General features: G+C 38.6%; 1 protein-coding gene across 2 annotated transcripts; it reads right to left on the bottom strand.

The window, feature by feature from the left end:
* Window positions 1–332: 332 nt before the first annotated feature.
* Window positions 333–22,557, bottom strand: ETNPPL (ethanolamine-phosphate phospho-lyase). Of its 2 annotated transcripts, XM_058294321.2 has the most exons (15): window positions 22,277–22,557; window positions 19,605–19,723; window positions 19,142–19,301; window positions 16,939–17,013; window positions 11,853–11,943; window positions 10,861–10,977; window positions 8,376–8,458; window positions 7,518–7,743; window positions 6,452–6,606; window positions 5,732–5,821; window positions 5,360–5,490; window positions 3,536–3,603; window positions 1,930–2,008; window positions 743–892; window positions 333–454 (listed from the first exon to the last, which is right to left on the bottom strand). In XM_058294321.2, the coding sequence occupies exons 1-14, from the start codon at window positions 22,330–22,332 to the stop codon at window positions 888–890; spliced, it is 1,455 nt and encodes a 484-aa protein (XP_058150304.1). In that variant the 5' UTR covers window positions 22,333–22,557; the 3' UTR covers window positions 333–454; window positions 743–887. The 2 variants fall into 2 exon arrangements, with proteins under 2 accessions (XP_058150304.1, XP_004476240.2); XM_004476183.4 differs by lacking the exons at window positions 333–454; window positions 743–892 and having other exon boundaries at window positions 1,448–2,008.
* Window positions 22,558–22,846: the final 289 nt, after the last annotated feature.

Here is a 22,846-nt window from a genome sequence, read left to right as displayed (position 1 = left end):
AGCCCAACTGCTTGAGCCACATCCGTTTCCCATAGATTATTTTCTCCTTCCTCCCTTCTCTTCTGATCATGGACACCAGGCTCCAATACGAGGAGGAGACAAGCACTTTCTGAGCATAATAACAAGAAATACTCACAGGAATGCTGGTCTCGGCAGTGTCTGATTCTTTGTAATTATCTTGTTCCCCAATAGAAAGCCACAGAAACTTCTATTCCCTCTCTGTCTTATTCTCTAGCTCCCAGGAACCTACCTCAGACATTCTCTAGCCAGGATCTACAAAGCCACAGTTATAATTTTAGAAGTTAAAAAATATTTAACAAGGAGGCCTTGCATTTTTATAGCATTTTAATTTATGACAAACTCAGTGAAGAAGTTTTTAAATTACTACCTCTCCCAACAGTCCTCTCAGTTATCTTATGAGTCAGCCACAGCAAAATTATATCTTCTTTATGGACTAAAAGAAACAAAACACAAGGTTTAATAATTATTAGGAGGGCAACAGAGAGATAATGGGAAAACTGAACGCTGAAAATCAAATTTTTCCCAGTTCAGTGTAATAGTCTCTGCATAAATGTCTCATGGTACCAGCATGTAATGAAGAGACCCTTGATGTTTTGGGTTTCCTCACTTCCATTTGCCAATTTCTGGCTAGAAACATGTGCCTGTAGATGTAAGGGGATGTGTGGAAGTGGTCATAAACTTGATGAGGAGAAGGATGCCTGGTTAAAAATCAATCTCTTACCTCACAGGTAGGTGACTTGTCCAAGGCAACATGGTCTCTTGCCTGAGGGCAGTATCTTGTCTACTGTGCTGTCCCAGTACACTACTTTGTGTGAGCATTCCTGTGTAAACCGCTTGATCCTCTCTTAGTCCCCATGGGATCATGGTTAACCTAATTCATCACCAGAGGTATGAGTTACTCATTCACATTTTTTTTTTTAGGCACTGGGGGTGGAGGATTGAAACTGGGACCTTGCATGTGGGAAGCCAGTGCTCAACCACTTAGCAACAAGGGCTTCCCTGAGTTGGAATTTTCATTTGTTCTGCTTGTTTGTTTTTGTTTTTTTTAGTAGGCACCAGCAACTGAACCCAGGACCTCCTATGCAGGAGGTGGATGCTCAACCGCTTGAGCCACTTCTGCTTTCTCATTCATTTTTTTTTAATTTTTAAAATTTTAGCATTTTTTTATTATCTTTTTTAAAAGGTACATAGATCACACAAAATGTTACATTAAAAAATATAAGAGATTCCCATATACCCCACTCCCCACAGCCCCCTCTCCTCCCACATCAACAACTTCTTTCATTAGTGTGGTACATTCATTGCATTTGATGCTCATTCACTTTTTAATATTTGCCATATGTAATTTTTTTCAAATGGTTTTGATTTTAGCGTCCCCAGCTGTAATGTTCTCTGCAAAAGAAGGGTACTTCTCTAATAAAAAATGTTTTGGTTGATATCATCTTTTATTGTGTATAAATCTATATACACACTTATATATTAAATCATTATAGAATTCATATTTTCATGAACTGTCTCCAAAATTAAAGATTCCACTGTACTTTGCTCTCTAATTTCAAACATTAAAACATGAGAAGTAACACTGCCAACTTACTGTTTGGACTGCAAGTTTAAATTTTGTAGAATAAAAGAAATAATGCTCAGCAATCTCAAGTAAGGAATTAACAGGTTAGATGCTGAACTAATAATTTTGACATAGTTTGATTATCATTTAATGGATCCTTATTACTCATTGACCTTTTTATTTACAATCTAAACAGAATGAAAGTTCCACCTCTACTGAGTACAACAGAACCATTAACGGAAGAGACATATCCACTCATTCTCCATAACTCTGGACGTTCATCTTGTTTATTTTTCATGTCTTGAGCCTCTTACTGAGCAGTGAATGTTTATCAGTGCACAAACCATTTCTTTTTCTATTAGAATTTTCTTTGGAGTCAGTGGAGCTGTCGCTGAGCAATTCTGAGTGTGCTTCCTTAGGCACCTGCAAGACAGGACACAAAATTCCAGTGGATAATCCATCTCCAAACCCACTGAGCCTCCATGAGGCTGATTTAACAGACCAACAAACAAAAAAAACCACAGAGAAAAACCAACCAACCAACCCAACATTGGCTATTCCTTCCTAACCTTTTTAGTAACTTCAATAGGCATTTGAAATGTGATGTCACCATAAAATCTGGGTCTCTAAGCCAAAATTTCATAAAAATGTGTGTTGACTTTGCTAACTCCAAAGTGAGGTTTCCTGGGGCAAACTCCCTTTTTGGCAAGCTCCTTTTCAATGCTTGGTCAGTTTTTATTGCAGTGATTCTATCTTAGACTCAACAGGTTACTTTTGAACATCAGATAATAATTGATTTCTATAATGGGTTTGTGTCCTTAGCAAAGAAAGAGAAAGAGCCCTGTTAGCAAGTCACGTTTTTAATCTTGAAAAGAACTTTGCTGATGGCACTGGATGTGCAGGCAGACCCTCGGCCCCGAGTGTGCCTTTCTACATCAAGTCATAAACAACTTATGCAACAGAGCCGCTCTAGTTTTCGCCTCCCTGTTTCTTCAGACTCCGGGAGCTCTTTCCCACACCCTGGCCAGCGCAGGGAGAAAATGGAAAGGCCCTCTGCTGGAAGCACATCAAATACAGAAACTAGGCCACTCGGTGCCGGATGGTTCTCAGGCCCAGTTTGCCATTTGAAGCTTACACTTTAGTTCACTTCAGGACTGAGGCTGGCATTTTGGAGCCACATTGCTAATGCTTCTGCTGGCTTTAAAGAATGGTGTATGGGAGTTGGAGGCGAACAGAAGGAGTTTAGAAGACATGTTATCATGCCTGTATTTTCAAGACACGCTCTGCAGGCCTGAGTTCTTTTTGGTAAGGGAATGGTCTTGTAAGAATGGTTCTTTTATTTTATTCCTTTCAAATGGTGTGACAATTGCCTTTCAAATATTGTAATTGGACATTAAAAATTGCAACAATAAGCCAACTCTCCTAGAAGCTGGTTTTGTTCTAAAGGTCATTGTACATTTTTTTTTTTTTAAAGCTTCTTCCTATTCTTTTTTTTTTAGATTTATTTTTATTTTATTTAATTCCTCTCCCCTCCCCCGGTTGTCTGTTTTCTGTGTCTTTTTGCTGCGTCTTGTTTCTTTGTCCGCTTCTGTTGTCGTCAGCGGCACGGAAGTGTGGGCGGCGCCATTCCTCGGCAGGCTGCTCCCTCCTTCGCGCTGGGCGGCTCTCCTTATGGGTGCACTCCTTGCGCGTGGGGCTCCCCTACGCGGGGGACAGCCCTGTGTAGCAGGGCACTCCTTGTGCGCATCAGCACTGCGCATGGGCCAGCTCCACACGGGTCAAGGAGGCCTGGGGTTTGAACCGCGGACCTCCCATATGGTAGACGGACGCCCTAACCACTGGGCCAAAGTCTGTTTCCCTCATTGTACATTTTTTAAAGATTGCATTCTTTCTTTTGAAATTCCCAAAGTTTTAACCATTTCCTCTAAAAATAAAGTAGCAGAATCTTACCTTTGTTCTGCATGGAGTATTTTCAAAGATCACACTTTCAGTTTGGGCTCCAGTGGCTGCTTCTAAAACTAAATTCAGAAAGATAGAATGAAAAAGACAGAATAATATAAACATTTTAAAAACAAAACACCTTTTTGGTACCTACAGGAATATCCTAGATGAAGTGTAATGTGTTAATGAAAGTGTCAACTATTAAAATTTGATTGTAGCATTTCAACATTATCCTTTACAAGTGGCACTGAGCCTGCCTATAGAGTATTCCCTAGGCCTTGCCTACTTTATTCAAAGACACTGCTTTGAGTCAACATGAATAATGCTCAAATTCTGTACTGATTTTTCTTTTTTTAGGTACTGGGGCCAGGAATTGAACCCGGGACCTCATATGTGGGAAGATGATGCTCAACCACTGAACCACATCAGCTCCCTTGAGAAGTTTTTTCGTTTGTTTGCTTGCTGTTTGTTTTTGTTGTTGCTGTTTATAGGAGGCACCAGGAACCGAACCCAGGACCTCCCACGTGGGAAGCAGGCGCTCAATCACTTGAGCCACATCCGCTCCCCTATACTGATTTTTAAGTAATGGTGACAGATTTGCCTCAACCTGTTGGCGCTCTTCCACCTGACTCTCCTTGGGACTGCAGTAGGCACAGAACTGTGAGCAAAGCTTGCCGGGTTTGGGTGTGAGCATTCTCTGAGTCTGAAGACAGGGACCATATTACAGGTAACTTAGCCTGAACTCTCAGGTTCCAACATGAATTATCCATTTTGTCTGCTATGTTGATTCATGACTTCTCAACCTTATCCTAACCTCAAAAGGCTGATAAGGGAACAGTAAAGTTGAATCTCAGAGTGGTAACTATAGCAAAAAAAAAATGATCTAACATTCAACAGTGCTTTATGTTTCTCAACATGGTTTGACAGTGCTAATTATTTTATTTTATGCTCATAACAAAAGTAAGTATTACTGTTATTTCTACTTTTTTTGGTGGGGAAATTAAATAACAGTAAGGTTAAGTGATTTTCCACTTCCATGGTAAGATGAAATCAGTGGTGAAATTTGGATCAGAATTCAAAACTCTTATTTGCTAATTCACTGTTCTTCAGTTTGGGGTGAGGCCTGGAGAAGTGTGAGGGAAGATTAATTGTAAAAAATTCTTTTCTTTGATTATCATTTTCCCAACTTGTCTTTTGCTTCATTTGCATAGATATTTAGGAATTGATTATAATTGTTAAAATTACATTTCCATTTATCTGTTTCATATAACATTGAGGTATTGATGGAAAAACTAGAAAAATTAATTAACCTAATTGTGTAATATGTGTAAACAAAAGATACATTCCTAAGAGAGGCTAATTTTGGATGACAAAAGTCATCAAAAATTAAATTTTATAAGTGAAATAATCACAAGGTCAAATGATTTAGCATACAGCAAAAATTTGTTTACCTGTAGCCTGTAATTTTTATTTAAAAAATTTCACCTGGAATGTTAGCCACTGCAGCATTTGTGATTCATGTTATAATGCAGACATGAAGTTTTATATATCCTGGATATTGGAAAGTGAAAATAAATGGCAATTTGAAAAACCAACAGTGTAATAGTTTAGTGAAAGTTTAGATTTGGAGTGGCATAAGTGCAAACTGAAAACTGATTTAACTGAGTCCATGTAGTTGTTATTTTTCAGCTATTGTTTCTTCTCGTTCTAAATGCAAGTTGTTCCTCCTCCGTTGCTTTTGTCCTGAATAACAAGATGCACAGAGATTGTATGACCAGGCCAGGTTGAGAGTTGGGGCAGGGAAGGACATATCCTAAAGATCTGAGGACCGACCTGTTAGAATCCCATCAAGTTGATCCACCATAGACGTCGCGTCTTCTTCAGTGAAGCACATAGGTGGTTTTATTTTAAGCACATTTCTGTGGGGTCCATCAGCACTGAGAAGCACCCGCTTTTCTTTCATCCTAAAGAATGCAAGATATACTAGTGAGTGCATACAAATGTTAACTCAGATTATTCTAGAACAGTGACTTGACCATGGTGCACATTAGTGTTCCACATGCAAAGCGTCCACGTTCATGAAAGGCAAGTGTCTTAAACTTCCCTTTCTCGGAGATGTGGGAGGAAGTAAAACAAGATTTTCAAGTGGGTGGGCCTCACAGAGCCAAGGCCCCCAGTGGGCGGGGGGGTGGGGGGTGGATTTACTTGTAGATGATGTGTTGAGCTTCTGCTGTGGCAGGAGTCCTTTCCTGCTGGTCCTTCACTAAGTCAATTCCAATAAAAAGGCCAGTACCCCTGAGGAGAGTGAAGAAAGAAAACGTGACACACACTCTATCAAGTACTTCATTGTCACAAAAGATTAATGCTGTCCCCAAACTTCAGTTTAATTTGAAGTTGAATGTGATGATCTTTAAGGGTAATTAGTATTGATTCTGACTAATCCAAGATACGAATCCAGCATTCACAGCTCTTTCTAGGTTTTGAAAGAATCTAGTTCTTTGTCATCCAGCTTCCCCTTCCCACTTAATTATAAAAGAGAAAGGTTTTAAAACAAGTTTTTCCATGCTATTTAGTTTTTCAGGTCAATAATGGTAATAAATGTTTATATACATCTATGAAAAATGTCCAGTTTTCCAGGATAGCATTTTAACTTATTTTTAATAGCTTATATAGAATTATTTAACTTTTGTCAAAATTACACCAGTTTTATTTTTTTGTTTTAAAATACAAAGGTCAGGAAGGATATACGTCCAAATGTTAACAGTGATGATATCTGGGTATGGATTAAGAATGATTTTTGCTTCCTAGTTTTTCAGTGTTTTCTAGATTTAGTTTTATATAATTTATTTTGGGTTTATGAGATAAAATAATTATTTTTATTCTGGAAAGACTAATAATTGCATGATGACTTGATGATAAACATACCTGATATCTCCTATCAAAGTGTGTTTAGCCTTCTGTTTGTTCAGTAACTCAATAAGATACTTCCCTACTCGTGTGGCATTTCCTCGAAGGTCTTCATTTTCAATCACATCCAGCACAGCCATACCAACAGCACATGATACTGGGTTTCCTCCATACTGTGAAAAAAAGACTGATGAGAAAATGTAGCCGTTGAATTAGTGGCATTGCCTCATCCATGAGAAATTTGGCTCAAACATAAGCAAGTGAGGATTTAATGTCAATTAAATTTTCTCTTGTGATAATAGTTTCTTGGATTTAGAATATAGCATAATTGTTCATTCAGGATTGGGTAAAAGTCCATTTCAAATTATATTCTCCATGCTGCATTATCGGTATGAAGGACTCTCAGGGAATTTACTAGTTCAGTCAAACAAAAAACAGACATTGCATTGGAAACTAAAGATTTGGGAGTGTGGTTCAGTGAGGGGAACACAGGTTTCTGCCCTTGAAGGGTTTAGTGAAAACAGCTAAGCAATGACATTTCCTTCAGGCAATTTATATCCTTAGATTTGAATCTTACTTTTAGCTGTAACAAGTCCAGTTGTGCATATTTCACAAATCTATAGTAATTACTTCAAGCTTAAAGACTATAACTATTAGGGGCAAAACCAAGGAAGTAAAATTTTCCAAAGATAAAAACTGAATACCTCATATGACAGCCATATAACATTTATAGTACCGAACGAGCCACCTAAATATTTTAGGAGTGTTTTGGGTATTTAAATATAATACGAAACACACTGGAAGGTTATATCATCTGTTAATGCAAATATCATAACTTTCAGAGTTTAGCAGAAAAGCCATCTATCAATTAGTAATAACATTTTAGGAAGGAAAAAGATACATAAGAAAATATGCAAGGAGAATTAAACCAAATAGAATAAAATCTGGTTAGATCATAGTTTGGCTAGGTCTTGGGGTGGTTAGCTAGCAATTCTAAACTTTACTTTTTATCACATCGTCAAGAAGTATAAGAACATTCATTATTTTTTTTCTCTTAGTCACAAAGTCAGAAAGCAAAATTTACCGTATTAAAATACTCCATCCCAGAGCTGCTGAAAGCTTCTGCAATTTCTTTGGTTGTTACCACACATGCCATTGGGTGGCCATTGCCCATTGGTTTTCCCATTGTGACAATGTCTGGAACAAAGTCTTCGCCATGCATTTGGAAGCTCCAGAAATGTTTCCCAATTCGGCCAAAGCCTACCTGCACTTCATCAGCTATAAACAGAGCCCCTGCTCTGTGTATATATCTGAAAAGCAAAGGGTCAGTCTAATGCCTCAGGTCACTGAAAGTTCCCAAAGCCACCCAGAAAGACACAGGTTATTGAAGACATAAAGAACATTTTTTTGTTAACCTGTAGCCTGTAATCTTTGTTTAAAACATTTTTTTTTTAATAAAAAATGTCAGTGTTCAACTCAGGTAGATGTCATTTACTTTCCAATATAATCACATAGTTTCTACATCACATATATTCTATACTGCTGGGGCTTATGCTGCTCAAAGTAAGCTATATTACAGCATTGTAAGTGGGAAGAGAAAGATTTGAAGAAGAATTAGTTTTTAACAAGGTTAATCTTCAAATATTGACTAATTGGTAAGGCCTGGGCACTAGCCAATTAGAGAAGATGCCAACCTCGGGCCGGAGCTGGGGGTGGGAGGCCCTCCTGCAAGACCAGGTGCGAGTGCTTCGTTGGCTGGATCTTGGGAAGATGGGGCAGTGTCCAGCAGCACTGGAGTGGCAGCTGGTCTGCGAGTATTTCAATAATCTAACAACCAGAGTACAGCCCTACAAAACTGTACCTGCCAAATATCAGCAGTTTCCATCAAAAAATTGCCATAGTGCCCTGAGTTTTACCAGAGACGCCCAAGTCAAGTACATACTCTGCCACTTTCTGGAAGTAGCCTGCTGGAGGAATTATTTGTCCGCCACAACTCTGCATGGACTCAGCAATAAAGGCAGCAATCTACACAAGAGAAGATGGGGTCAAAGTTCATTAGGTCCTCCTTCTACCCCCTAAAAAAGAGGGTTTCTTATAAAGCCAGTAATTTAAAAAATGGTTGGAGATAGACCTGTGGCAAATAGGCCATTTGATTAAAAAAGAGAAGGAAAGAAAAGATGTCAGTTACTTGAAAAGCAACTGGTCCGAAGCCTTCGTTTTTGAAACTCTAGGGTATTCAAGATAACCACCATGAGAAAGGTAGGAGATGAGAGGCTGCCTTCCATTTCTCCATAATTCATTTAAATGCAGTGGTTTCATTAGGATAAAATGAATGAGATTAATGTTTTGATCAGTCTTTGATATGGACCTCTAACAAATTACCCAGATTCCAAAGGTATCATCCTGGTGCCTGCTTCTACAGTCCGGTAAAACAGGACTGTTTGGGGCTGGAATTTGCCCTAAGGAAATGGGAGGGTGGCTTGTGATCACACACAATGGTTGCTATATTGTATATACTATATATAATATATTTCTAGTTCTTGCCCTGAACCAGGCTTAATTCAACAGAATTAAGCAATTCACAAGAGGAACTACAGAAGAATGATTCTAGAGGCTAAGAAAGGAAAAGCAGAAAATAGATAATGCTGAAGTAAAAAGGGAAAGTGTAGAAAGAAGATGAGATACAAGGTTAAGAAAATCAAGGTTCTAGTCCTGAATGCGCCTTAGAAACTGTATTACCTTGGGTTAAGTCCTTCACTTTTTAGTTAGTATCTGTAAAATGAGGCTGTTGGGCTAAAGAAATCTCTGGTCTAAAATTACACAAATTCACAAGTACATCTAATATTCTGAAGTATCCATCTTATATTTACCCATTGTTTTAAGAACTGCTAATGTTTGCATTGGCCCTTAAGAGACAGCATCAATTCAATAACTATTAAAGGATAAAGTTCTCAAAAAAGAAAAAAAAACATTATGCAAACATTCTTTTAGCAGCAGAAAGTCCATATGATCTTGTAAATGTAAAATTTCCACTGGAAACAGTGCTTACTGTCTGTATAAAGAAGTACAGGCTACATTAGAAGAGGAAGAGAGTATGAAGCGCCCCACAACAGAGCTTTAGATCATTTTTTTTCTTCTCTGCATAGAAATATTACATAGGAAGTACTGAAAATGGTTTGAGAGGAAAAAGAAGAAACAGTTAGGAAATGCAAATGGAGAAGCAGATGTGGCTCAAGAAGTGGGTGCCTGCCTCCCACATGGGTAGCCCCAGGTTCAGTTCCTGGTGCCTCCTAAGGAAGACAAGCAATGATCAAACATAGAGCAAAAACAATGAGCAGACAACAAGCCAAAAAACAAAAACAGAAAGAAAACAAGGAGTGGATGTGGCTTCAGCAGTTAAGCACCCACCTCCCACATGGGTGGTCCTGGGTTTGGTTCCCAGGGCCTCCTAAAGAAAAAACTGACGAGCAAACAATGAGCAAACACCACACCGAGCAAATAGGTGCGGGAGCCTTGGGGGGAGGGGGAGATGGGGTGGAAGAACGGAGAAAAACGAACACCAGCAGACTAAGAGTGAGAAACAATGAGCAAACAGGTGAGGGAGCCGTGGTGGGGGTGGGAAGTTTAAGTGATTTCCATATGGGACTCTCCTATATTAAAAAACAGTAAATGATTACCCAGTCATTTAGACAAAGCATGTGCACTAAATGGAAAAGCAAAGGCTTCTTTATCTCAGCTAAGATTGTTTTCATTGCCACGTCTATGCCGCGAGCCATTTGAAGGCAATGGATCCGTCCTATTACCTCTCCACATAATTAACGCCAAAATGGGATGAGTCCTTTACATTAAGCTTAGGTTGAGAAAATGGAAACTGCTTTTTCCTGGTCTGGAAGATCATGGTTCTGTTTTAGAAGTCCAGGTCCAGATAGAAGAATATTTTCTGTTCTTGTCCTAACTAGACGCAGGCCCTCCCTAGGCCCTGTGGTTTTGGGAAGGTCGATCCATTTCAAGGTAGGTCCCAAGGCTCCTCTGTGGGTCCAGGAGTCTGACCCAGCCCTGGGGCCCAGGCCACCCTGACTCTTCCTTTCCCTTCACTCTATATTAACCCCTGATGCTATTCTCAGTTGGACTAGTCTATCTCTAGGCTCTGACTTTTCTTCATTCCCTTTTATCCAGCTCCTATGGACCAGATCCTATATTCCAGAGGAAATGGACATAGTGATTGTATTTGTGGAACAAATAAAAGTAGATAGTCTTAGAGGCATGGCTATCATAATGCAGTTTTTAAAATATACACTAGAAAAAAATGTAACCAAAGAAGAACAGAAGGAAATTTAGATCAGTCCTTTTGCATCTCTCCAGTTTACCATGATTTCGATCCATTTGACAAAAGATGTTAAACTATTTCCAAAGCTGTAAATACAAACCTTCCTTCCGCTTTTATGAGCTTCTTCAATAATTTTCTTCACCTCATCTGCGTAAGCAGTGGCTGGGTCTGCATGGTCCTCTCTATATTTTCCTCTGTAAGTATCTGGAGTTGGTGCCTGAAAACATCAAACAATCTAGTTTCTTGTTATTTGTCCTTTTGACAACTAAATTTTTTAAAAAATGTATCTCCCAACAAGGGCATATTAGAAAGTAAACATGTGGATTTCAGTGCCTCTAGATTTGCTTTTTTGTTCTTTTCCCTTAAGATTTCTAAATTCTGTGAAGAACTGAAGTTTTAGTACTGTGAAAAGGAGCTTGGATTTGCTCCCAGGTCCAGACTTCGTCCGCATTCCCATGAATAGCAAACTCAAATCAACAAGTGTAATTACACTATTTGAAAATGTAAGTTAATGGAAACATCCTAACTATTTCATATTGAAAATAAACGAACACTTATCAAATCTTAAATTGTATTCATTCGTAAAACTAAAGTGTGCCTTAGCACTGTTTCTAGATTTTAAAAGTATAAAAGAAGGTATTTGCTGATTTTCTTAAGAAAGTCTCCTATTCTTAATTAATATAAACACACCAAATTAATTCCACTGATTCTTTATTTTACTCAATAAATCTATATAATAATTTAGCATCAAACAATTTAGTTTTAAGGCAGTCATATACATTTAACTCTGAAATTCAAGTTGAAATCAGTGATAGAAAAATTAATTGAAGATCAAAGAGCACACATGAAAAAGAGATAGTTCTATCTAACATACTATACCACTATCCTAATTTGCCTAATGTAATACTCACGAATGGATTTTACACCAGATCCTGTTATTAGCTAGCTCTTTAACTTTAGCTGGTCAGCACAACTGTTCTAGATCTTAGTTTCTTTTTCATGGTTCATTTTGATGGAAGGGTTGGAGACTTGATCATCGGTAGGTATTCTTTGAGTCTAACATTCTGATTCTAGGATTCCCAGGATACTTACCACATGTACAAATTCCTTCTTGACATCTTCGCCCTTTCGAAATTTATAAGGACTGATCTCAATTAAAGATGACAAGTGACCATGGTAAGCACTGAAAAGAAAAAGAACAGTAAGCAAAATTGCTCAAAGGATGCTTTTCTAGTATTTTAAAAGTAGTATTGCATACTACTAAAAGTAGTATTGAATATCCTTGTTTTTAGAAAATGTATATGGAAGTATTACATGTTCAGGAGCATACGACCTATTCCCAAGTATTTATAAAATAGGTAGATAGATGGACAGACAGGCAGATATATGGGTAGATAGATGAATAGATAGCATAACATGGCAAATGTAGCAAAATACTAAAAGTTGATGTATCTGGGTATCTGGATAGGTGGTGTGTTGTTGGAGTTCTTTGTGTGGGTGTTGTATTATTTTTGTAACTGTAAGTCTGAAATTATTTCAAAATAAAAAGTTAAAAATATATATAGTATTGAATATCTTCCAGGAAAAAACCTCAACATTGGTTCCAGATTTAACTATATTGGGTTTAATTTTTTCATGGCAAGACTGACCATTTAATTTGTCTAGTTCCCCTTACACAAACAATAAAACACATGCAAAGCCAAGTATGTGGCTTTGGAGACTAGTTCTTTTTAGTAGAAAGAAGTAATTTCCTTGGACTATGTTAGATCTGCTAAATTAGATTACCTAAACATGAAAAATTACTTTCTATATCTTCATGAAAAACTTCATGCGCATGTATCATTTAAACTTGTTAGCTATAGTCCAGTAAATTTCAAAAACAATTTTATAGAATGGGCATGTGTTTCTCTTTGGGATGATTTCCAAAGGAAGCCCAATTGCAAACATTGGGCAAATGCTAATTGGGAAGGAAATGGAGCTCACTTCAAGAAGAACTGTGGGGGATTTAGCTCAAGTGGTTGAGTGCCTACTTCACATGTATGAGGTCCTAGGTTTGATCCCCAGTACCTCCTAAAAACAAACAAAAAAACCAATTCACATTGGGGAGTGGATGTAGCTCAATGGTTGAGCACCTGCTTCCCATGTAAGAGATCTGGGTTCAACCTCCGGTACCTCCTAAAAAAACCCTTAAGAATAACTATGAATAAGAGGTTATCAGGTGGCTGTGGAATTCCTTTCTCTCCTTAAAATACTGGAGGCTTTGATTTTCCTTTTTCTGTTTCTTGTCCATAGATAAAATTGAGAGACCTGGAAAGGAAATTATAAAAGGTCTATTAGAATTGATAAAGCAAACAGGAGAGATTTGCCCTACCAGATAATAGGCATCTTACAATGTCAGAGTAATAAAATTAGGATGGAGGGAAGCAGATGTGGCTCAAGCACTTGGGCAACCACCTACCACATGTGAGGTCCAGGGTTCAGTTCCCGGTGCCTCCTAAAGAAGACAAGCAAGACAGCAAACTAATGCAACAAGATGATGCAATGAGGAGATACAATGAGAGACACAACAAGCAGGGAGCAGAGGTGGCTCAAGGATTGGGTGCCTCCCTCCCACATGGGTAGTCCTGGGTTCGTTTCCCAGTGCCTCCTAAAAAGAAAAAAAAAAAGAAAACAACGGGCAGACACAGAGCATGCAACAAACATACACAGAGAGCAGACAGTGCAAACAACAAGGGGAGGGGGAGAACTAAATAAATAAAATAAATGTTTTGAAAAATTAATATGGTATTAAATAAGAACAAAGACCACTGTAACAGAAGGAGAGCTCAGAGATACACCCATACATAAATGGTAACAAACCAGATAAAACTTTATCTATTTGATTTTATAGACATTAAAGATATCTGTTGAAGGATGCCATGCATAAAATTAAAAGACAGACCAATTGGGAAAAGATATTCAAAACGTCTCAAGCTAAAAGGGATTAATGCCTAAAATGGTAGTTCTCAACTCGGGCTACATTTAGGCTCACTTGAAGAACTAAAAGTATATACTCTTTCCTGGGACCCACCTTCCCAGATTTTCTTTAATTGATCTGGAGTGGGGACTGGGCATTGTCATTAAAAAAATTTTCCCCCAGGTGATTCTCAATCACAGTCAAGGTTGAGATCTTCTGATTTAGAAGCCAACAAGAAAAGACAGCGTTTACAACAGAAAAATGGGCAAATAATGTGAACATATAATTCCCAGAAGAGAAATATAATAAACATATGAAGAGATGCTCAAACTCATAATTAGAAAATATGCAAATTAAAAACAACAGTGTGGCATCCTTTTATAACTTAGATTTGTAAAAATTAGAAGTCTGAATAATGCCAAATGCTGGTGAGGAAATGGGAAAACAGGAACTGTTATGTACTGTGTAGATTGTTGCAACCATTGTGGAGACCCATCTGGCAGTTTTTAGTGAAATTAATTAGGCTTATAGCATACCCTATGCCCTAGCAATTCTGTTTCTGGATATTTATCCCTCAAGAAATTCTCAGAAAGGTCTGAAAGGGGACATGTATAAGAATGTAAAGGATGCTCAATGCAGAGCTGCTTATGGTTGCTGGGAGTAGAGGACAATCGCGGTGTCCATCACTGCGGAACGTTATGCCTTAGTTACAACTGTGATGCCCACTGCGGCAGCCGCCGCGTACAGCAACTGAGCACTTGAAACGCGGCTATTCTGAATTGAGATGAGTTGTCACTGTAAAGTCCATGCCAGATTTCAAAGACCTATACAAAAAGAGATGTGTTGTAATGCAAAACCCCACAATGTATTTTATATTAATTACATGTTGAAAGGATCAATATTTTGCCTATATTTCAGTGGTTAACTGAAATAGATGTTATTTTTATGATACTCACTCCATTAATTAGGATCAGGTAAATCTGAAGTATTAACAATTTTTGTCATCCCAAAGACCAGACATAACTGAAGTATACTGTAGACCTACACTGTGCAATATGGTAGCCACTTGCCATGTGTGACTACAGAGCACCAGAAGTGCAGCTAGTCTGAATTGAGATGAGCTATAAGTGTGAAATATACATTGGTTTTTGAAGACCTAGCATACACAAAAATGTAAAATATCTTTTATATTAATTACATGCTAAAATGACAATATTTTGTATATATTGGGTTAAATAAAATGTTAAAATTATTAAAACTAATTTTATCTGCTTCATTTTTGCTTTTTACAAATGTGGCTATAGAAAACTTATAAAAGCTCTGGGGCTTGCTTTTTATTTTTATTGGACAGTGTTGAGTTAGAAGAATAAAATAGATATACACCTAGCAACATAGAGTTCTTGAGACAGTGCTAAGTCAGCAACACAAATAGATCTGTAGGAATATCTATACAATTAAAATTGAAGCACAAAAAGTAGTACACATTTTGTATGAATACAGAAATAAAAGATATGGATGAAGCATTAGAGTAGTTGGCTATAATTTAGGAGGGGACAAGGATTATAGAGAATGGGAATAAAAGAGAACATGAGACTGTCTAACATCGTGAACGTTGTGGATGATGAATGTGGCTAGTAGTACAAATCTAACAATGTTCTTCCGTGAACTAGAACAAATGTACATCACTATCGCAAGGTGTCAATAATTGGGTAGTATGAGGGAAAAAGTACACCTAAGGCAAACTATGGACTATAGTTAACAGTAATATTTTAATATTCTTTTATCGGTTATACCGAAGGTACCATACCAATGCTAAGGGTCAAAAATAGGGGGGCATAAGGGATAAGGTTTTTTGTTTGTTTGTTTGTTTGGAGCAATGAAAATGTTATAAAATTAATTGCGGTGATGAATGAACAACTCTGTGACTATACTGAGAGCTATTGAATGTATACTTTGGATGGATTGTATGGTATGGAAATATATCTCAATAAAACTGCTTTAAAAAAGAGAGATAGAAAACAAACCAATTATGGCAGGCAGAATAATGGTGTCCATATCTTAATCCCTTTATATGACAAAAGGCACTTTGCATATGTGATTAAATTGAGGAGTTGATATGGAGAGATTATTCTGGATGATCTAGGTGGGTCCAAAGTAATCACAAGGATCCTTCTTAGTCAAAGAAAGAGGTGAGGGGCAAGGGGTCAGAGTCAGAGAAGGTGAAGTGATGATGGAAGCAGAAGTGAGAGTGATGAGGTTGCTGATTTGAAAATGGAAGGGGTCACAAGCCAAGGAATGTAGGAGACCTCTAGAAGCTGGAAAAGGCAAGGGAATGGATACTTCCCTGGAGCTCCAGTAGGAATGCAACCCCGCTGACACCTGGATTTTAACCCAGTGAGACCCACATAGAACTTGTGACATAGAGAACTGTAAAATAATAAATGTGTGTTTGTGTGTTTTTCACATAACTAATTTGTGGTAATTTATTGGGGTAACAATAGAAAAATTATACGTCAACCAAAGCATATAGTAAGAGGAGCTTAAAGAAGGCCAGGAAATGAGGCACAAGTTTAACTCAACCCTCTGCATCTGAGGTTAGTGAGGTGATGGGGGGAAGGAGTGTGGAGAAAAATAAAAGGAAAAGAAAAACGAATGCTATTCAAGTCCCAGGCCAACCTTCAGAGAGTGAATAAAATAAATAAAATTTAATCACTTCATGTTTCAGAGGTAAGATTAAGTAGTGACTTTTAATAGTCAAGAATGAATGAGAAAACACTAGATTTTACTTGGCTGCTTATTTCCTTTAAAAATTTGCTCTAAATTGGCTTCTAAATTAATTGCAGTGGATAGTTACAAGAGTGAATGGAAGGTTTGGATTTTTAAGAAATGAATTTTATTTTTATTTAGAAAAAGGTTAGTTGATTACTTACACATAGTAGTAGTAGCTCGATAAATATTTAATGAGTGGAAAAAAAGCCTGATTCATTCAAAGCCTATAAGGCCCCAACAATGGCACCCAATGGAACATTTCCCATTTGCAGTACTTAGCAGGAATTAACTGTTCTCTGGGCTTAAGCTGGCTTGGCTATCTTAATAAATAATAAATATGTGCCATATATCCACACTCCTCCACATCTGTTTATAGTATTGGTTCGGATAGGATTAATGCAATTTTGTCTCTGAAGGAGCTTTTTCCTTAGGAATCTTGTTTCTAAGACTTACTGGTCAAGGGTGATCACATCTTGGTGGCCTCTGTACTGCCGAGCCAGGCGTAAGGCTAAATCATTGGCTTCAGAGCTAATAAGATGACATACGAGAGAGGGCACAATGTAATATAAGCGATTTTCTTTTAAAATTTCAAAATTTTAATTACAAAGGTTGTAAGATTCAAAATATTCAGAAATCTATAGAGTATAAATTGAAGTCTTCTCCTTCTTCAAACTTCCCCACCCTTTTAATGCAAATTCCCCATAAGTTTTCAATAAAGAATGAGAATACAGAAGAAAGCCAATAAAAATGAAGGCTATGTTGCCCATTTCCAACAGTAGCCCAGTTCTCCTGAATCAGTAGATGACTGACTTTGAGGACAACGAGAAGACTGATCTCACCAGAAGGAATAGGAGTCTGAGGTCCAGTAGCCTGGCTACCTAACTATGTTTTACCAATCCATGTTTGACACTAGTTTCCTTATCTATGAAGAGAAGATCATAATTTTTAAAATCTGATTTACAGTGTCTAAATATACTACCCAGCAGGGAGAAAGGAAATATACATTTCTGGACCATTTACTACACACCAGACACCATGCCGAATGTTTTAGTTGTATTTGTTCTCTGTAACAACTCTGCAAGGCAAATATTACCATCACCTTTTGAAATTTTATTCATTTATTTCTGGAGGTTCCCGGGGCCAGGGATTGAACCTGGGACCTCGTACACAGGAAGCCTGTGCTCAACCACTGAGCTATACTGGCTCCCCTACCGTCTCCTTTTAATGGATGAGCAGTCTCAGAGAGATTAAGTAACCAGATTAAGGTCTCACAGCTAAAAAGAGGCAGAGCCTGGACTCAGGAATAAAGCTTGCCTGATTTCATGACTATATTCTTTGTCCAATCCTAGTCTGTCACCTCCTGTTTATGGGGACATGATGTTTAGTGCTATCCCTCTTTGATAGTATAGGATTCTTTAGAAATTAAAGTTGAATCTTACGCTATTTCATTTATTGAAGAGAATACTACTTTATAAGAAGTTAGATCCTAACAAAATTTTACAAGGGAAAAAGAGAATGATGTTCTGGTTATAAATTTGGCTTTAGAACATCTCATTGAAAAAGAGAAGAGTGAGTCACTCAATCATATAATCCAACATGTCCAGAATTTCTAAATAGTTGATTTTAATATATAAAAATCTTTTAAAAATATAAGCTTGTGCTGTATATACCAATTCCCCCAGTAAAATATTGTTTTGCAAGCTTCTTCATGCTATTAAGTATGTATTTTTAATTTTCAAAGACTTTTTAATGTCTGCATAATATTCCATAGAATGGATGAATAATTTGAATTTACAGAATTAAAAAGTTAGAACATATCTACTCATTTGAATTCCTCCTTCCTTGTGTTTGTGCTGGGGGAAATATGTTTAATGATCTAAGAAAACAAACAAATAAAAAATGTAACAAAAATTATAGCTTGTTTAGTAGAGTTCTTTCTTTGCTAAAATTCTTTATTCATGCTTTGAAAGAACTATGTGGCCCATCAAATCTTTAGTTACTACTTACTCTACTGCCCAAAGAGATGGTGTCAACTGACTAATTGGTTTCTCACATGAACACCAGCTTGTGTACTTTTGTCATGGTTACTACCCAAGTGCCTGTCCTTCAGGGATAGCTAAGGTTATGCTTTCCCCATCTTTCACCAAGGAAACTGGTAACAAAAAGCTGTGCAGCATGCACGGGTTAATCGTCACGCCGTGCTCAAAAGTCTTGGAACATACTGTCTAGTGTCCTGTCTATACGAGGCTCACTTTGTGAAGCAGAGAAACCAGGATGGTCAGGTCTCTGATGCATGGTCACTTCGTAAATCTCAAAGATCTTAGGAAAGCTGTATAGACATCTGTGCTCCACCATGAATCAAAACCAAAGTCATAGCGGGGCCTATTTCCTTATCTTTAGGAAGGGGGAGCAATAATTAACAGTTTAAAAGATAATCATGCGAGGCAGAGCTCACTCTCTGACTAGAGAAGCCTGCACCAAATCTTGGTGTGTATTTCGGGCTTTCTTTCCCATTTCTCACCAAGCTCTGTTCTTTCCCCCATTTCCCAAATCAATTCTTTCTACTGGCCTAACTTAAAAAAAAAGAAAGTTATATGTGAGAGAATTGACAAAGAGAATGGTGGGAGCGGGATGAGGAGGAAACCCCAAAACATACCCGGAATTTGTAAAATAGCAAACAGAGAGTCTCTCTGGCAGGGTTGCTGAAAGGCGCTTGGCATACTCAACAATGCTGTCGTGGAGAAACCGGGAATTTGTGTTTAGCAGTTCCATCTGTTTCATGGCTGCTTTGACCACTTCAGGGTGACAGTGTCCCACTAAAATTTAGGAGACAAAATCCAAGAAATAATTTACAATTCTAAGTGCCTGGGAAATGAGAGGAATTCAGAAGGGAGGAAGGAAGGAAGTGGAAGGAAGAGAGGGAGGGAGGGAAGGAGGAAGGCAGGTAAGTTGAGTTTCTTTCTTTTCTACATCTTGCAGCAACTTTTCCATGCTGGTACTCCTGGCCTGCTCAACAAAGGAATTGCAGTCAGTGCAATTCCTGGGACAAATATTAACAGTCCCAAGTCTGTGGTATCCCATAACTTTGTTCTTCAAAATACAACAGAGAGGACATTTACCATGCGCAACGTTGTTGATGCAGTCCAAATATTGTACACCTTTCTCATCAAACATGTACTGCCTCTGGGCTCGCACTATTTTGATGGGATCCGCAGCAAAGAAAACTTTGCATGAGGGCCTAGAAATAATGAAAGGAAGCATTTTGGTCTGAGAGGATTGCTCAGTACTTTTCCTTCTTAATGAATGAAGGTCACTATCAGTGGAAAACTACAATTACCTAAAGGAAAGGGAAAACACAACTTGGGTGACATGCACTTTTTTTTTTCATTGCATATCAGCCTGAAACCTTTTCCTCAATCCCCCCTCATGACACTACTCCAATTTTTTATGTTTGTTTTATTAAATTTGCCACGACTTAACAACTTTCTTCAGAGGCACACGAATCAACTTCCATGATAGCTCTAACCATACAAATAATTAACTTTCCTTTGGGAAATTTTGTTATACCAGAAAAAGAGCCAAACCTTTTTTTTTTTTTGAGGCCTAGTATGTATCAGAATCTGTAATATATATTTTACAAATAATATCTTCTTTAATCCTTTCAATCCAAATAGGGGTTATTATCATTCTGCTATTTATATGTGAGAAAACTAAAGCACAGAAAAATAACTTGCTCAATGTTACATAGTTAGTAATTGAAAAAAACAGATTTTGAAACTAGGCTATCTTATGCCATAGCCTGAGCTAGCAGCCAGGACTTTCTCTTTCTCTCTGTAATCTAATGTATAAAAAAATGAATACTCTAAAAGTGAAATATGAGTACCTTCAAGTTAAATACTATGATGGAGATTTTTTAGGAGATCATTTTCATGTATTTTGAATGGTACCTGCTGTATATCAAATGGATTTTGTCTTCTTAAAAAATGAAATTTAATTATTTTTCTAAACCCTAATCCACTTTTCTTAGCATAAAAAAAATCTCCCATGGTTTTTGTTATTTGGATGAACACCAGGAGTGTAAAATTTAGCAGCATGGAAACATCACAATGGTTTCTGGTCTTGGCTCTATATAGACATTTAAGAACTAAAACTGAACATATATTTTCATTTTGGTGATTTTGTACGCACAAAAAACACCACATACATAGGAGGTAGTTTGGGGAATAATTCTATACTTATATATTAAATTGATATGCCAGTGTTTAGAAAGCATTTTGATTTTTGTGACAATAGGTAATCTTAAATTTTAAAATTGCCCAACAGATTGTGTTATACATTGATGCTGGTAGTAAGCAGCTAAAATGAAAATAATATTTTAGGAGAATTTCTACTTAGTTCAAACTGAGCAGTTAGTTAATACCAACGAGTTAAAATCCATAGAACACCTCTCTTATGAATATGGTTTTAAACCTGTAGACTTCATCTTGCATTTTGAGCCGACTTGCCACCATGTCCATGAGCCTTCAGCTCAAATTCCCCCTTCATCCAGTCCCCTTTCACAGAATTTGTTCTGCTTGTGTCAGAAATGATTACGTTTTCATCTATAGGCTTGAAAACTAAAAGAAAGTAGACATGATTAGAAAAAGGTCTGGTGACGGGGTAGCAGGCGGGAGCAATTTGATCATTTTGATCCCATCGCCGGGTTGACAGGGATCCAGCTAGCATACAAGGTCTCCCAAACCATCCAGAACCTCCGGGTTGAGGTCAAGAGCCAGTCTGAGAATCTGCCCAGCATTTCTCCCAAGAAGATTAATCGTTCTTTCTTTCTTGTGTAACCCAGTCTCTCTCCTTGCAGCTCTCAAGTTAATTACACATTAATTTATATCCAATTGATTTCACAGCGGTTAAGGGTTGTCTAGTGGCCACAATCATTTATATTTACATGTATCCTTAAAACCAGATCAAAACACACCAATACATTTATTAGTCTCATGTGTCCTTATCTGTGAAGGAGATTATTCTCACTACTTTCATACAAGAGGAACTTAAGGTAATTTAACAGAGGTCATGCAGATAATGACACAGAACTAGGACCAGAACCCAGGTCTGACTTTACATCCTGTCCTGTACCATTATATTACCAAGATGTTTATAACACCGGCAAACAAAAGCAGACAAAGGAGAACGTTGCAATTTGGAAACGACGGGAGGGCATAGCTGAGGAGCCCAAGGTGGGTGAGCTGCATCTGCAAATAAAGTGCTCGCTTTCCTAACCGGAGGTGGTTTCGAAGTTTTTCTACTGGATTAACCTTTTACCCCTAACCAAGCATGCAAGATGGAAAAGTTCACTTGAAACAAAACTTGTCAGGACGAGTTTGTTTTCATAGCCATACCACAATATCTGAATCCATAGTTCCCAAAAGTTTTTCTGGCTGGAGCGTTGGGAATAGTATTCTCCCTCTAGGGCTATTAACCCTTATTGGTCAACTCTCCCGGGCGCTTGAGCGCGCGGGGAGGCGGCCTCGGCGCGCTTTGCTGGAGCCCAGCTCTCCCGGGCGCAGGCTTCCGCAGCCCGGCTCGTGGCGCGCGCCTCGTCCTCCGCCGCGGCGGCCCCTGTCGGAGGCGCGGCAGGTGCGCGGGCGCAGGCGCGCAGGAGCGCCGGGCGCGGTGGCGGGCACCCCGCGGGCGGCTACCTCTGCGGAGCTTCTGTGCGCCTTGTCGCACGCTCTCTCCAGTGCCCGCTTCCCTGCGCTTATTTCTCTCTTTTTGCGGCTCGTCGGGGAGTCCTTACCCGATGTGCTTCCTCCTTAGCGCCAAAGTGTCCTGCTTGCTGTACAGCTCGCACATGGTGGCGGGGCGCCGCGCGCTGCCGAGGGTCTCCCAGGTCAGTCTGTGCGCCTCCCTCCCGGGCCCCGGCTCCCCTACCCTGACGTTATTCGCCTTTAGGGAATTCCCTGACAGTCAGGGGTCACTGGTGGCATCAGCCAGCCGGGGTCATCTCCTTTTTATGTCTTGCCCGTCTTTGCCCTTCGCCAAGCCCCTCCTTCTCCTCCCCTCCTCCGCCTGGTGACTGCTTGTCATGTCACTGGACTAGCCACTCATTCGCCACCCACCCCCGCCCCCAGTCTAACTGGCTCCTGTCCCTGCCTTGCTAATGCCCACTGCCCCTCCCCATCCCTGTTATTTCTTTCAACTCGCCTTTTTGCTTTGCCTTCGCCTTTCTCCTTCCTCTGCCTTTGAATTCTCTCCTCACACTTTTTTCTTCTTCAGGGTATCCCATTCTTTTTTGGTAAACATTCAAAGATGGGCACTTCTTGGAGATAACAAGACTTTCCAGTTTTCTTCATTCTCATGCTAAGCA

The sequence above is a fragment of the Dasypus novemcinctus genome, chromosome 1 (assembly GCF_030445035.2).
Source record: "Dasypus novemcinctus isolate mDasNov1 chromosome 1, mDasNov1.1.hap2, whole genome shotgun sequence".
Lineage (NCBI taxonomy): Eukaryota > Metazoa > Chordata > Mammalia > Cingulata > Dasypodidae > Dasypus > Dasypus novemcinctus.
This window is presented reverse-complemented; position numbering and strand designations above follow the sequence as displayed.

Coding starts and splice junctions, on each gene's coding strand:
- ETNPPL (XM_004476183.4), bottom strand. CDS start 22,332: ATGTGCGAGCTGTACAGCAAGCAGGACACTTTGGCGCTAAGGAGGAAG. Junction 19,724..22,276: donor CTAAGGAGGAAGCACATCGG/GTAAGGACTCCC, acceptor CATTATTTCTAG/GCCCTCATGCAAAGTTTTCT. Junction 3,604..5,359: donor ACTTGATGGGATTCTAACAG/GTCGGTCCTCAG, acceptor TTCTGAATTTAG/TTTTAGAAGCAGCCACTGGA.